The 14,517-nt window shown below is 33.5% G+C and overlaps 2 protein-coding genes across 2 annotated transcripts; one reads left to right on the forward strand and one right to left on the reverse strand.

Annotated features, from left to right (window-relative positions):
• Positions 1-3,155: 3,155 nt before the first annotated feature.
• Positions 3,156-4,376, forward strand: LOC140176452 (uncharacterized). The gene is made up of 2 exons (XM_072207828.1): positions 3,156-3,556; positions 3,707-4,376. The coding sequence occupies exons 1-2, from the start codon at positions 3,156-3,158 to the stop codon at positions 4,374-4,376; spliced, it is 1,071 nt and encodes a 356-aa protein (XP_072063929.1).
• Positions 4,377-8,160: 3,784 nt separating this feature from the next.
• Positions 8,161-9,303, reverse strand: LOC112719913 (pentatricopeptide repeat-containing protein At5g48910). The gene has a single exon (XM_025770651.2). The coding sequence runs from the start codon at positions 9,301-9,303 to the stop codon at positions 8,161-8,163; it is 1,143 nt and encodes a 380-aa protein (XP_025626436.2).
• Positions 9,304-14,517: the final 5,214 nt, after the last annotated feature.

Consider the following 14,517-nt stretch of genomic DNA (forward strand, 5'->3'; position numbering starts at 1 on the left):
TTTATTAAAAATATAAAATATTTAAATATTTATCTATTAAAAATTTAAATAGTAATATATTTCTTTGACTAAATGTCTCAAAGACAATGTTAAAATTATAAATGAAAAAGTCTTTCTTAAAGATATAAAAAAATTAAATTTTAATGTATTTATTTTATATTTATTAAAAAATTTTATTAATAATAGTTTTATCATATATCTTTAAAATATGTATTAGCTAAATTTATTATTTAAATAACATTTTTATTGGGTTTATTGCATCACTATGATGTCACCAATGACATCTTTTGGTCGACCACCCATGACATTGATGAGGCCCAAACCATCCACAATGTATGTGGACCCATTTGAAATTTAAAATTATTTCTTCATATATATAATTATTTATTTATCTTTAATTTAAGTTTCCCATTTTGCAGGAGAAGGGAGTAAATTGGTAGTACACTTTTTGGGCTCACTTTTAGTCCATCCATATTTATGGAATTAATTATTATTATTTTTTATTTTAATAAAATCCTTTTGTTACAATCTAAAATATTTTAATGTGTAGTAATTGTTTATTTTTACAAAACTGATAGTAAATTTCGAACTAGTATTAATAGTATGATATATCACTAAGTTTTTTCCATTCAAAATAAAATTTCTCATTATTTTTTTAGAGCACGCTCAATCTTATTAGTTCTTTATTTAGTTTTAAGCATTTTTTATTCATGAATTGATTTAAATCATGGACCTATCTATCAACATATATAGTTGTGTGTTGTGAAAAAATGTAGCACAACATATTTAGTTGGGGTGAATACAAAAGAAGTTAAGATCGATGATTGTGAAAAGATGATTATTATTCAAAGGTGTCCAAGTATTTTTTAGAATGAAGACTCAATTATGTCCATTTTTACCCCAAAAAAAATGCAACATATAACAAAAATGAAAAAAATATACTTTGTCCCTTGATTTTATTATTTTAAGACGGCGTAATATCTTTATCAAAAAGTCCATCAAATACTGATAGAAATTAGCTTTGTGATGGCTTTCAATGTAATATGTGGAGGTTTCAAACTCCCATAAAATTCTTTGCACCAAATAAACCAACTTTTATTATTATCGTTACTATTATCATCACCTTTCTCATTCTCATAATCATAACTTCTATCTTTACTAATTCTGATCTATTAGGCTGCGTTTGTTTACAGAGACAAGACACTGAAATATTGACACTGAGACACAAAATCATGTTTGACAGAGGAGACATGGACAGAGATAGTGTGTCTAGAGACACTGAATTAGTGTATTTTGTGTTCATCCTGACAAGAAAGACACAGAAACACTAACAAGAGACACAACTTATTTTTCATTCTTTTTTTCATTATTTTTGTTAATTTTTTATAATTATATATTTTAATTATTATATTTTTCATCTCAAATTTTTTGAATGAAAAAAAATGAGAATAAATTAAATTTTCATAATTTGTTCTATTTTATCACCAAATAGAATACAAGAACACAAAATTTTGTGTCTCTATCCATCAGTGTCTTGTCCTGTTCTATTCTCAATGTCTTGTCCTGTTCTATTTTCAGTGTCTTATCCTGTCCTATTCTCTGAAACAAACGCAGCCTTAATTCACCATCCCTCATCTTTATCATTATCTCTTCTATCATTACCATTATTAACACCAACAAAAACATCATTAATATTCTGTTATTCTATTTTTTATCTGACATTTTTTTTTTAAATCTTCGTACTATACTTATTTTTTCTTCTTGAAACACTAATTTTAACAATAATCTTATAAATAAAACTAATACAAAATCAATTTCTATTAGTGTTTAGCGCATTTTTTAGTGAAACATTACATTGTCTTAAAATAATAAGATTAGGATGCCGAAATGCTTTTTTTTTTTTATACAAAAAATCTTGTTATTTTTCGTAAAAATAAATAAAAATCGTATCGAATCTTCACTCTATTATATATTTTCAATCAAAACAAAATCCAAACAAAATAAGAACAATTATTAGAGATGGGCTAAGGTTTAATAATAGGTTAAATAATGGAATCATTTAATAATTCAAATAGAACAAGTAAAATAAAAGATGAGTGAAAGAACTTGGGTGATGACCTTTTCACAAATAAGCTGAAGGCTTTGAGAGTTTCGCTAAGGAGATGACACAAGAAAAATTTTGGGGATATGGACAACAGGATAAAGAAGTTTGAGGAAGAGATAAAGAAGATTGATGATGTCGTTAGTGCGGGTTCTTATGACGAAACAAATGAGGCTAGACGGAAGGCTCTTGTGACTTGTTGTGCAAAATGGCATGCTAGAAAGGAGATTCATTGGAAGCAAATGTCTCGGTCTTAACATGCTAGAGATATGGACAAGAACACCAGGTACTTCCATAACCTAGCATCAGCTAGAAGGAGGAACAACAGGATTGACTCTTTAGTGATTAATGAAAGATTGGTGCGGAACCAGGCCAGAATAAAGATTGCGATTATAGGATTTTATAAAGATCTGTATCGGCAGGAACATGCTCTTTTTATTGGCATCCGTGATGGGTTGGTAAAACAGATTGAGGAGGAAGAGGCAGCAGTGCTTGAGGTAATGCCAACGCCGGAGGAGATATGAGAGGCGGTTTGGGATTGTGATTCAAGTAAAGCTCAGGGTAGCGATGACTATAATATGAACTTCATAAAGAAATGTTGGGAGGAGATAGGCCAGAAATTTACTATAGCTGTGTTGGGTTTTTTCAGAGTGGGAAGCTACCAACAGAGACTAATGTAACGTGGGTGGCTCTAGCCCTAAAGTTTGTGGGGGCCAAGAAAATCAAAGACCTAAGACCGATTAGTATGGTGGGTTGTGTTTATAAGGTGATATCAAAAGTGCTGGTAAGAAGAATGCGCCCAGTGATGCCACGTTTAGTGGGGGAGACCCAGTCTGCATTTGTAAAAGGTCGAAAAATACATGATGGTGCTCTCATCGCTTGTGAGACGGTCCAATGGCTGAAGCTACGAAGGAAGCAGGCGGCAATTATCAAACTAGACTTTCAGAAAGCTTATGACATGGTACGATGGAGCTTTGTGGATATAGTGCTACAGAAGATGGGCTTTGGTCTTAGATAGAGGACATGGGTGAAGGAATGTGTGACCACAGCGTCTATGTCAGTGTTGATTAATGGGTCACCATCCAAGCCGTTCAAGATGGAAAGAGAACTCAGACAAGGAGATCCGCTCTCTCCTTTTCTTTTTGTTCTTGTCATTGACGTATTGCACAGGATGGTGGGTGAGGCAGTAAGGAATGGACGTATTTCTCCATTGTTGGTGGGTCGGGACAACATAGAGCTGTCGCATCTCCAGTTCGCAGATGACACGATGTTGTTCTGCCCTCAGGACACGGAGACAGTGTTGAATTACAAGAGACTCCTACGTTGTTTTGAGCTAATGTCTGGCCTGAGTATTAACTACGACAAGTCAAGCTTGATTTCAGTCAATTGTGAGAAGGCATGGGTGACTAATATGTGTGGTCTGTTGGGATGTACTGAAGCTGCGTTACCGGTCAGGTACTTGGGAATCTCCTTAGGCGCAAATCCTCGGTTGGTGAAGACCTGAAAACCGATCATAGACAAGGTGGAAGATAAGCTTAGCCTTTGGAAAGCTAAATCTCTTAACAAGGTTGGTAAGTTGGTTCTCATTAAATCGGTTCTAAATAGCCTTCCAGTTTACTACTTAAACTTATATAAGATGCCAAAAGCGGTTGCAGAAAAGATTATTGGACTACAAAGAAGGTTTTTGTGGAGTAAAGAAGATGGGAATACTGGTATACCGCTTGTGAGATGGGAGGTGGTTCAAGCTCCTAAGAAGCAAGGTGGGTTGGGTGTCGGGGATGCATTACTCAAGAACGTGTCGCTTCTGTTCAAGTGGTGGTGGCGTTTCTCTAAGGAAGACTGCCCATTATGGAAGAATGTTCTTTGTTCCTGTAATCAATTGAACCCATCTTTAATGCTGTCACAACAACCTTTACCATCTAAAGGGGGACCATGGAAAGATATTTGCCAGCTTAATATGAAGGATCAACAGGTGAGAGATATGATGATTAGTGGTTTGTCTATGGAGGTGGAAAATGGCAGACGTATTCGTTTTTGGGAGGACAGTTGGTTACAAAGTGGCTCTTTGAAGGATAGTTTTCCAAGACTCTTCTCTGTTTCAAACCAACAAGGATCTGTAATAGGGGACTGTGGGCTTTGGGATGGGTTAGAGTGGGTTTGGAACTTTGAATGGAGTAGAGAACTGTTCCAATGGGAGTTAAAGTTGTTCAACCAACTTCATGACCGGTTACAAGTTGTGAAGTTGTCGGTTGATAGAGAGGATTCTGTCATATGAAAATTTGACAAGAAAGGTATTTTTTCCACTAACTCATTTATGCAGGTACTGCAGAAAGAAACTATCTCAGCGGACATCACAAGTTACAGTTTCACTAGTACCATCTGGAGAGGCCTGGTTCCTCTAAGAGTTGAACTGTTTGCATGGTTCGTTTTAGTTGGCAGGGTCAACATGAAGGAGAGGCTGAGTAGATTCGGAATTATTAATCATAATGATAATATCTGTGTGCTGTGTAAAAAGGATATAGAATGTGTGCATCATTTGTTCTTTAGCTGTGAGTTTACATGGTAGGTGTGGTGCGCTTGGCTAACGTGTGTTGGTAGAGACTGGACTATGCCGGGAACTGTTAAAGAGTTTTTTGAGAGCTGGATTGGAGTACCAGGCTGTAAGTCTCAGCAAAAGAAGGGGTTGATGAGCTTCTTTGCAGTTGTTTGGAATATCTGGTTGGAACGGAATAGTAGAGTTTTTCATAATACTGAGATAGGTGTTGAAGAGATCAAGACTAGATCATTTTTGAGCTACAGAAATTGGGACGGTATTAATCCGTTTGGTTGTTGATGGCAATGCCGGAGATGACAACGGAGTATACCTTTTATTGTGTCTAGTGTGTTGTATTTATTTGTTCTTTCTTTCTCTTTGCTCCACTTCAATGTGTTGAGCTCTTATGGTTCAAAAAAAAAAGTATAAGTAACAATGATCACATATGTAGTGAAATAACTTACAAGTAGAATGTAGAGAGAAGCATATAAATGGAAGAAGATGAGAGAAAAAGAATCGTTTCTTTGTGGAGGTAAATACTAAATCGGTACCCGAAAGATTATGGCGCTGACAAAATGATACCTGACTTTTGTTATTGACAAAATAGCCCCTGAAAGATTTTAAAATTTAACAAAATCATCCAACCATGAAAGAATGACGTCACAGTGAGTGAAAAATGCTGATGTGGTCGTCGGAAGAGAGCTCCGATGATGGCAGAGATCTCTGGCGACCTTTTTCTTCTTCTTCTTCTTCGTGTTCGCTACTTCTTCTTCTTCAACATGCCACTGTGTCCCCTCCCGCCATGACAGTTGAAGAAGACCACTATGGCACGCCGCTGCACCTCACCATGTTCTTCGTGTTTGCCACTTCTTCTTCTTCAACACGTCACTACGTCCCCTTTCGCGTCCCCTTTCGCCAGACCGCCATGGCAATACCTCGCTGCGTTCTCGTGTTCGCTGCTTCTTTTTCAACACACCGTTGCGTCCCTTCTGCGTCCCCTCTGCCATGACATCATCTCGCCGCTGCGTCCCCTTCCGCCATGGCAAAGAAGAAGAAGATCAGAAACGTCGCTAGAGCTCTCTGCCATCATCGAAGCTCTCTTTCGACGGCCAATCAGCGTTTTTCATTCACTGTGATATCATCCTTTTTCGGTTGGACGATTTTGTCAAATTTTAAAATCTTTCAGGGACTATTTTGTCAATAACAAAAGTTAGGTACCGTTTTGTCAACGTCAAAATTTTTCGGATACCGATTTGGTATTTAGCTCTTTCTTTGTGCGATGACTGCAAAAGTTGTAACATCAAAATTGGATGCATGATAAATGATATTAAATAACTACTTATACAAATAAAGTTTTGTTCCTTAGAAGAGAAAAGATAATTGCTATGTAATATCGATTCCAATTATGATTGAGGTTCAACTTTATTTACATACCAAAACAGGACACTCATCAAGAGAGCACTAACAAAGATCATTCATTCATTCCTTAGAATTCACACGTGTTATGTTTAGTTTTTAATAAATTTTTATTATTTTAAAAATTTTGATAATTATTCAGATTGATTCTTTATTTTTAATTAAATTTTTAATATGTGTTTGTACAATAAGTTCATGACAAAATTTATAATTTTCTACAGTATCCTTCATCCAACAGGTTAAGGACTAAATCGTCGCAGATCTAAACTTTATTTAAGAATTTGTCGCTAACTAATAAGTTACTGCAAGTATTCGAATTTTCTAATACTTGTGAGTTAACCACTCGACCAATCTAAGTTGGTTTTCATAACAAAATTTATTATAAAACAATATCATTATAAAATAAATTAATTCTCTTTATAAAAAAATAATATGTTTGGAGAACATCTTTTAGAATAATAAAATTTTGTTAAGAATCAAAATGTTAAATCCAACTTTTTTTTTGGGAAATCAATATGAATGTTAACTCTGAATTATAATTTGTATTTTGTTTTGAATTATAATTTGCATTTTTTTTTAATAAAGAAAGCTCAACACAATTAAGTGGAGCATGAAAGAAATAAAAACACAACACAATATGAAGAAAAAAAGGGGTATAATCCGTTGTTATCTTCGACATTGTCATCAACAACCAAACGGGTCAACACCACACCATTCCCTATAACTCAAAAACGACCTATTCTTAATACCATCAATACTTGTCTCTGAGTTCTGAAATACTCTGCTATTTCGTTCCAACCAGATGTTTTAAATAACTACAAAGAACCCTACCAGCCACTTTTTCTGCTCAGAGTTACGATCAGACACTCAAATCCAACTCTCAAAAGGTCCTTTGATAATTTTCGGAACAATCCAATTGACATTTGACAAGTTGAAGTTAGGTTTCCTTTAAAAGTACCAATTTGTGAACTTTTGTACAGTTAAGAAACTTAGGTTGTTATATTTAACATTGCTCCTTACGTTATTATATGTAATTTAGTAATGTAATTAAAGTTTAACATGAAAACTTGAGGTTACAGCTATTAATATATGCATATAGTATTAATCATCATCTTAAGATTAAGACAAATTCTTATCAAAGCTGAGTAAATACTTGAAAGACATTAACAAAATCACCTACTAAAGAGGTATCCAAACTTAACCATAATAATGAAACGGTAAGCAATACGCATAATGTAATGCAGACAATTCTTATCTTCAATTAGTTGTTTCTACTTTTAAATGGTGTTTTCAGTAGAGCCATGTATTTATAGTTTTAATAACCTTCAAGAAAAAAAGAAAAAGAAGGCCAAAACTTTCTTCAAAAACTACAAGTGTAACAATACAAAATTTTGTGCATCCAACAATTTATTGGCCAACGACAATCTCTTAAATGAAGATCCGTATTGTAATAAATTAGTCTTTGACCTGTTGGGTTGAGGGATACCATGAGAAACCAAAAACAATGTTTTTTAGGGACAATCTTCGCTGATTTAATAGACAAGTTTGATAAAGAATTAAAGATATATAGTGGTGTACTATTAACTATTGATTCCAAAAAAGCTTTTGTGTGAGGAGGTTAAAAATATAACTATTCATGCACTTTTTTTTATTAGTTTAAACTTTTGGAAAATTTCATTTTATGAGGCAAAATGAAAAGGAAAAAACACCTATGCAAATTTTACACAAATTCTAAGAGAAGGACGAGTTAGAAATATAATAATTCACCTGCTCTTTTTTATTAGTTTAAATTTTTTGAAAAAATAATTCCATGACTGCATAACAATTTCTTTATAGCCCTAACTTTTCTTTCGAGAATTAAGACCGGTGTCTAATATCAACAAGAACATGAAAGAAATGCAGAAAGGGGGATTTGATCCATATGCAATTTGACTTTTCCATTACTCATAAACTAATCTTATACATTATCATTGTGAATATGCGGAAGCCCCAAACCTGGTTACATGGGTGTGTGCTTGCCTATTTTTTCAATTTAAATTGACACGAATATAATGACTAAATCATGCAGAACTAGGAAAATCAAACTACAATGAAAATGTAAAAAACTACATTATGCAAAACAGGTAAGATGTTTGGCAGAGTGACAAGCTTCAGTTATTCTCAGTCCTATTGTCTCAAGCAATTTGTAAATGTCCGAAGAATGCTCATGGTCTCTATCCCCTGAAACAAAGCGATGAACTCTGCCATCAACTTCAATCAAGCTCCATCCTGCAAGTTTGTTGTTTACCCTCTCAATCATCAACCTTCGAACTCTAACTACATCTTCCCATTTTCTTGCTTTTGCATATATCCCAGCCAACTGCACATAATGGCCATCATGGTTTGGATCCAACTGCAACAACTTGTTTCCAATCCTTTCTCCCATTTCCACAAATCCATGAACCTTACACGCATCCAGTAGTGTCGCCCACAATACAGGGTCTGGTGGAACATCCATTGTCTCTATCAGCTCAACAGCTTCGTCTATCAAACCAGCACGGCCGAGGAGATCAACCATGCATCCATAGTGCTCCATCTCTGGCTGAATTCCATAACCATCCACCATCAACCTAAAGTAATGCCTTCCCTCACTAACCAAACCAGCTTTACTACAAGCACTCAGTACTCCTATAAAAGTCACATTCACCGGGCGAAAACCTTCACCAATGAACCTCTGAAACAGTTCAAGTGCTTCCTTCGCATGATCATGTGAAGCCAGCCCACAAATCATGACATTCCATGTCCATACATCCTTCTTCGCCATCCGATTAAACAAGAACCTCGACATTTCAATGGAACCACACTTGGCATACATGTCAACCAATGCAGTTCCCACAGGAATAGTCACGGGTAACCTTAAGAACTCAATGGTAGAATGAATGAACCTTCCATAACCCAACAACCCCAACATAGCCGAAGCCGAAAGCGCAGAGGCCAATGCAGCCTCATTAGGCCTCACACCTCTCTCCCTCATCAACCTAAAACACTCCAACCCATCTTCCAAGTTCCCATTCTGAACATAACCCATAATCATTGAACTCCAAGATATCACATCCCTCTGAGGCATTTCATCAAACACCTTCTCCGCATCAACAATGTCACCGTTTCTCATCAAACCCGCTATCATGGAGTTCCAAGTAACCACATCCCTCAAGAGGGCATCCTCATCAAACACCCTTTTGGAAGAATCACCACACGAACACTCAAAATACATGTGAATCAAAGCGTTCCGTACGAACACGTGAGGAAAAAACCCAAACTTGATGACGTGCGCGTGAAGTAATGAACCTTGGGCAAGTATTACCGGTACCCTGTTGGCTTTGGAGCATGCGTGCAAGAGGAAAGTGAAGGTGTGCTGGTTGGGTCTGAGGTAGGGAAAACGGCGTCGCATGAGGGAGTAGAAGGAGAGAGAAAGGGAAGGGTGGTTTGGGGATTTGGCATGGCAGCGAATGATGGTGTTGAAGGCGAAGAGAGAAGGGGAAGAGAGTGAGTGGAAGATGGAGAGGCAGTAAGGAAGAGGGAGTGTGGGGAGAGAGAGGAGAAGAGAGAGAATGTGGGAAAAGGTGCGGCCATGGAGGCCTGAAACGACGGCGTTTGCATGGGTTTGCTTGATTTGGTTCAATGAAGGTGTTTTGGGGAGAAAAGACAAGAATGAAAATTGTTTTGTTGTTATAATCTGGTGGTGATTATGGAATTGAAGAAGGGTTTTGGTTTTATTGCCAAACATAAATTTTTGTATGTGAATTGTAATTCCTAATTTCCTATATCATCTCCAGCTACCAGAATGCCTTCGCAAACATCTAAGAAAGAGGCTTCATCGTTTAAATATAAGAAAGAGGCTTTTTTTTAGGAGTTATGATGGGTCAGGTTCGTTTAAATTTGGGGTGAAATTGAAATTAAACCAACTAAATTATAATTAGTTCGGTTTGGTTTGAATTTATATATTTTTTTTTTTGTGTATGTACTTGAATTAAATTAAACTGATTAAAAATGAATTGGTTTGATTCAGATAATTAGGTATTTGATGAAACAAAAATTCATAAAAAAATAAAAAATAAAATTTTTATCTTAAAAATTTGATAAATACAATAAATATCTAAAATCAATAAAAATAATCCAAACATATTAAACATCAAACACATTAAAAATCAAACACATTAAAATCTAAATATATTAAAAGGTATATATATTTTAAATTTTTATCTTTTTATTTAATTAACACATGGTCAAATTCACGAATTGGTTCGAATTTGTTTGTTTTTGGTTAATAGTTGGTTCGAATTTTGCACTTTCAAAACCGTCACTCTAATTAATTACTAGAAAGAGTTATTATTTTGGTTCGAATTGGATCCGACTACCTGTTAATTTTAGAATTAATTTAATTGATTCGTTTCGAATTCGAAAAGATAATCGGATACCCATATCCATGCTTATCCCTAGCTTTTTTTTGTCGGCATCTAAGAAAGAGTTAAAGAGGCCTCGTAAAGGATATAATGGGCCAGAAAGGGCCTCGTATTAGAATAGAATGGGCCAGAAAGGATATTTGTTTTTGAAAAACATGTTGTGAAACAATATAAATTACAAATTAAGACAAAAAAAAAAACATAAATTACAAATGAATATAGAGTTAAATTCACCTCTACAAAATTTCAAATCGATACACTCACACTTGTTTAAAAAATTTGAAAAAATTCATTTTTCACTTTAATCTTCTAACAATTAAAATTTCAGATCAAGACACCTTGATCTTCTAACAATTTTTATTTTCTAAAAATTCTCAAAACTTACTAATACTCCTTGGCCACTGTCATCTTCACCAAACAAATAATAATAACCCACAGCCAAATAATAATAATAATAATAATAATAATAATAATAATAATAATAATATTATTATTATTATTATTATTATTATTATTATTATTGTGGTGACAAAGGTATCTCAGTCAAAATACCACAATATATAGTGAATCAATAAATCATTCAGCACTTCCTCAATTATTGGTTTTAATTTTTCTTTTTTTTTTTTTCTCTTTTGGCATAGACTTTCTTAGAAGATTTTTCTAGTGAATCATATCCGAAGAAAGTATAACTTCCTCTAAATTAATTAAGAAGAAATTTGCTTAATACACGATGCATGTCGCATGATAAGAATTTATACAATAATAAAAAATGACTTAGTTACCATAATTTGGAAAGGAAAAAAAATCCAAGACAAGAGGTCAATAAAATTTTGATGTGACTAAATTGGAGAGCAAAATCAAACAGAAAAAGTGAATTAAATTTCACATATATATATATATATATATATATATATATATATATATATATTCATTTGCTAGATAGGTTACATTCTATTTCTGAGTTGTTAAAACTAATGTTGAATGGGCCTAATTCAATTCCAAATAATTATCTAATATATTGACATAGAGTTGGATAACCTCTTGATATTATTAAATTAGAATTTAGGTTGAGTTAGTCTAACACTACTTCAAAAATTAGCCAATAAGATAAAAAAAAAATGTGTCACATTTATAAGTTATTTAAAAATTGTATTTTTTGATAAATGTAAGATTTGTAATATATGAAAAAGACAAAATTTATTGATACATATTTTTAATGGAACCAAATTTAAAAAATTAGTGTTAACCTTTAATTAAATTAATAAGATCTAGATGCCTTATATTATTGATCTTTCCATTCTAATTAAAATTTCTCAAAAAGTAAAAAAAAAAAAATCAATAGGGCAAAACTTAAGAGGCAAAATACTACAAGAACACTTAATAGTTTTTCTTTTTTTAAATATTACAACAACAACCACTATATAAATTAATTAAGGGAGCAAAGAATAGATAAAAAGATAATATACACCAATAATAATCCTAAACATTAGACAGCGACCCAACAAGAATCAAATTAAAGATGCTAAACTCCCCAGGTTACGATCTTGCAACACAAAATTTGATTAGCATACATGTATCATCCAAGGTTCATTCACCTAATTTGACGCTTCTCTGATAAAATAATATATCAACCCTGAACTATATATGAACACCAAGAATTAAACATAAGCTTTTTTTTTGTATAAGCATAAATTTAATACATTATTCTTTAACATATTCACACGCATATAAAGTTGGTGGAGCTCATGAATAGTGAATATGTGAATGTATATATGTATCAGCTAAAACTAGTTAGATTCATTTTAATTATTATTGTGCATAATATGTAAAACTTGTGCATAATATGTAAAACTTTATTGATCACTAAATTAATCACTAATTAGAATATTATATATTTTTAATCTATTTTTACAAATTACCACTTTTAAAACCTAATATTTAAACATAATTATAACTAAATCAACCATTAATATAATCAAATATTTAAGTCCATTAATATATTTTGATCGATTTAGTGACTTTCATCAATTATTAATGACTGATTTACAATGGTTTATAATGATTCTGAATCGTAAATTAAATTAGTGACTAATTTAATAACGGTAGTGTTTAACAAACACAATAAGTTACATTAGTAAATTTGAGACAAAATTAATTATTAGTCATCACCATCATGGATAATAAATATTTAGGTTTTATTAAAAATATAATTATTTATGTAATTTTTTATTAATTTATATTTTTAAAATAAATAATTTCATAATATATGATATCAAAACTTAGATTTCAATAGTCATTACTCTAAAAAAAAATTATTATAATTAAAAAAATAAAGAAGACATACACGATTACACTCCTAACAGGACTAATAATTGAATTTCAATAGAGCCATGCATGTATATACACAGATCAATATCGAATCTTATATTGTGTACAAAAAAAGAACCATCCAGCTAATTAATCAAGGAGCCTCGCTCATCAATCCAACAAATTCTGATTTTGATCCCTTAATTATATTTCCAACAAATTAAAGCAAATGCAACATACAGTAATTGTTATTATTGCTACATCCTATACAAACATGTAACCCTGGCTTTGATCTATTTTCTATATATATTTTATATATTATTAATATATATCCCCACGTTATACACACCATAGCTATATAATATAAATTTTTAAGCACTTAAGATTTAAGAGCATGTGATGGCAAAAGCTTAACAAAGGTTTATGCCATACTTGAAATTAAAAAAAGTTATGGGTCTAAACTTCAGTCCACGTTCATTTAATGTAAAGCTCAAACCCCTGGTGTTTCTATAGGCCTCTATCCCTCTAGGGCACATATCATGTTAAGTAATTAGAGAAAGAAAATTTGCACATTGAAAAGAAATATTATATATTTTTAATAAATTGAACTATGCAAAGGTTTTTAAATTTTCCCTTTTTATTATTGATTTCTTTAACAAAACTCATATTACACTTATGCATGATTTTTATTTTCATGTTTTAGAGAAATATGGGGCTAAAAGTCCAAACAAAGCAAAAACTACATATAGTAATATAGTATAAGGGGATAAGCTTTTGGCACAAATGTCTAAAATAAATCATTTTAGCATATATAAGATAAAAATTAAATAAAAAAATATTTGAAAATTTACACAAATCTTAAAAGAGGCTCAAGAATTTCAATATGGGAAGGAAAGTGGTGATTTGGTCAGAAATGGAGAACATTGTATTTTATCCAATAGTGGACGTCTAGGGTGCATGGTCAACACGCAGGGGGCGTGTTGACTGCTACACGTGGAGGCGTGATGATGACGTGGCGTAGCTTGAGTGGTACATGGGGACATCACGTAGGGGCGTGCTGACGTAGCACGTGGGGCATGATGATAACGTGGCGGAGATTGAGTGGTACACGGGGGCATCACGTGGGGGCGTGCTGAGTCAGCACGCAGGGGCGTCCTGACACGTGGCAATACGTGATTGGCCTGAGGCAATCAAAACGTGGGGGGCGTGGTGAATGCTATACTCTCTATATAAGGCAGTGCTCGGGTCCATTTTCATTTTGAGGAAGTGTGTGAGTGTTCTTTGAGTGTGTTTCTGGTGTAATGGAGGGTACCGCAAACTTGGTAGTGTATCGCGATGGTGAGATAATACGTAATACTCATGAGGGAGTGAGGTTTGTGTGCCAGAATTCATTTTTCTTTGTGGTTCCATGCACCATGACGTTTATGGAACTTCAGAACGGTCTCTGTCAAAGCATGGAGAATGGTACGTTAATGAGAGTGAGCAGAATTCTATACCGGAATCCGGTTGTAGTTTTTGGTGGTCTAATACAGTTTGATACCATGCCAATCACTGACGAAGTGACTATGCATAATATGTTTCAAATTTACCGGCAGACTCAGATGCGACAGCCACAGATTGAGCTGTATGTTGAGTTTGAAACCGTAGAAGCGGAAGGGATTCAAAATAATTTAGAGGTGGAGGATGATAGAGCTGCAGTGTACGAGGGAATGAATAGT

Source organism: Arachis hypogaea, chromosome 11 (assembly GCF_003086295.3).
Source record: "Arachis hypogaea cultivar Tifrunner chromosome 11, arahy.Tifrunner.gnm2.J5K5, whole genome shotgun sequence".
Lineage (NCBI taxonomy): Eukaryota > Viridiplantae > Streptophyta > Magnoliopsida > Fabales > Fabaceae > Arachis > Arachis hypogaea.

Excerpts from the sequence above, each read along its gene's own strand:
- LOC140176452 (XM_072207828.1), top strand. The coding sequence starts at position 3,156 with ATGTCAGTGTTGATTAATGGGTCACCATCCAAGCCGTTCAAGATGGAA. Across the intron at positions 3,557-3,706 it reads GAAGCTGCGTTACCGGTCAG|CCTTCCAGTTTACTACTTAA; the intron begins GTACTTGGGAAT and ends GGTTCTAAATAG.
- LOC112719913 (XM_025770651.2), bottom strand. The coding sequence starts at position 9,303 with ATGTATTTTGAGTGTTCGTGTGGTGATTCTTCCAAAAGGGTGTTTGAT.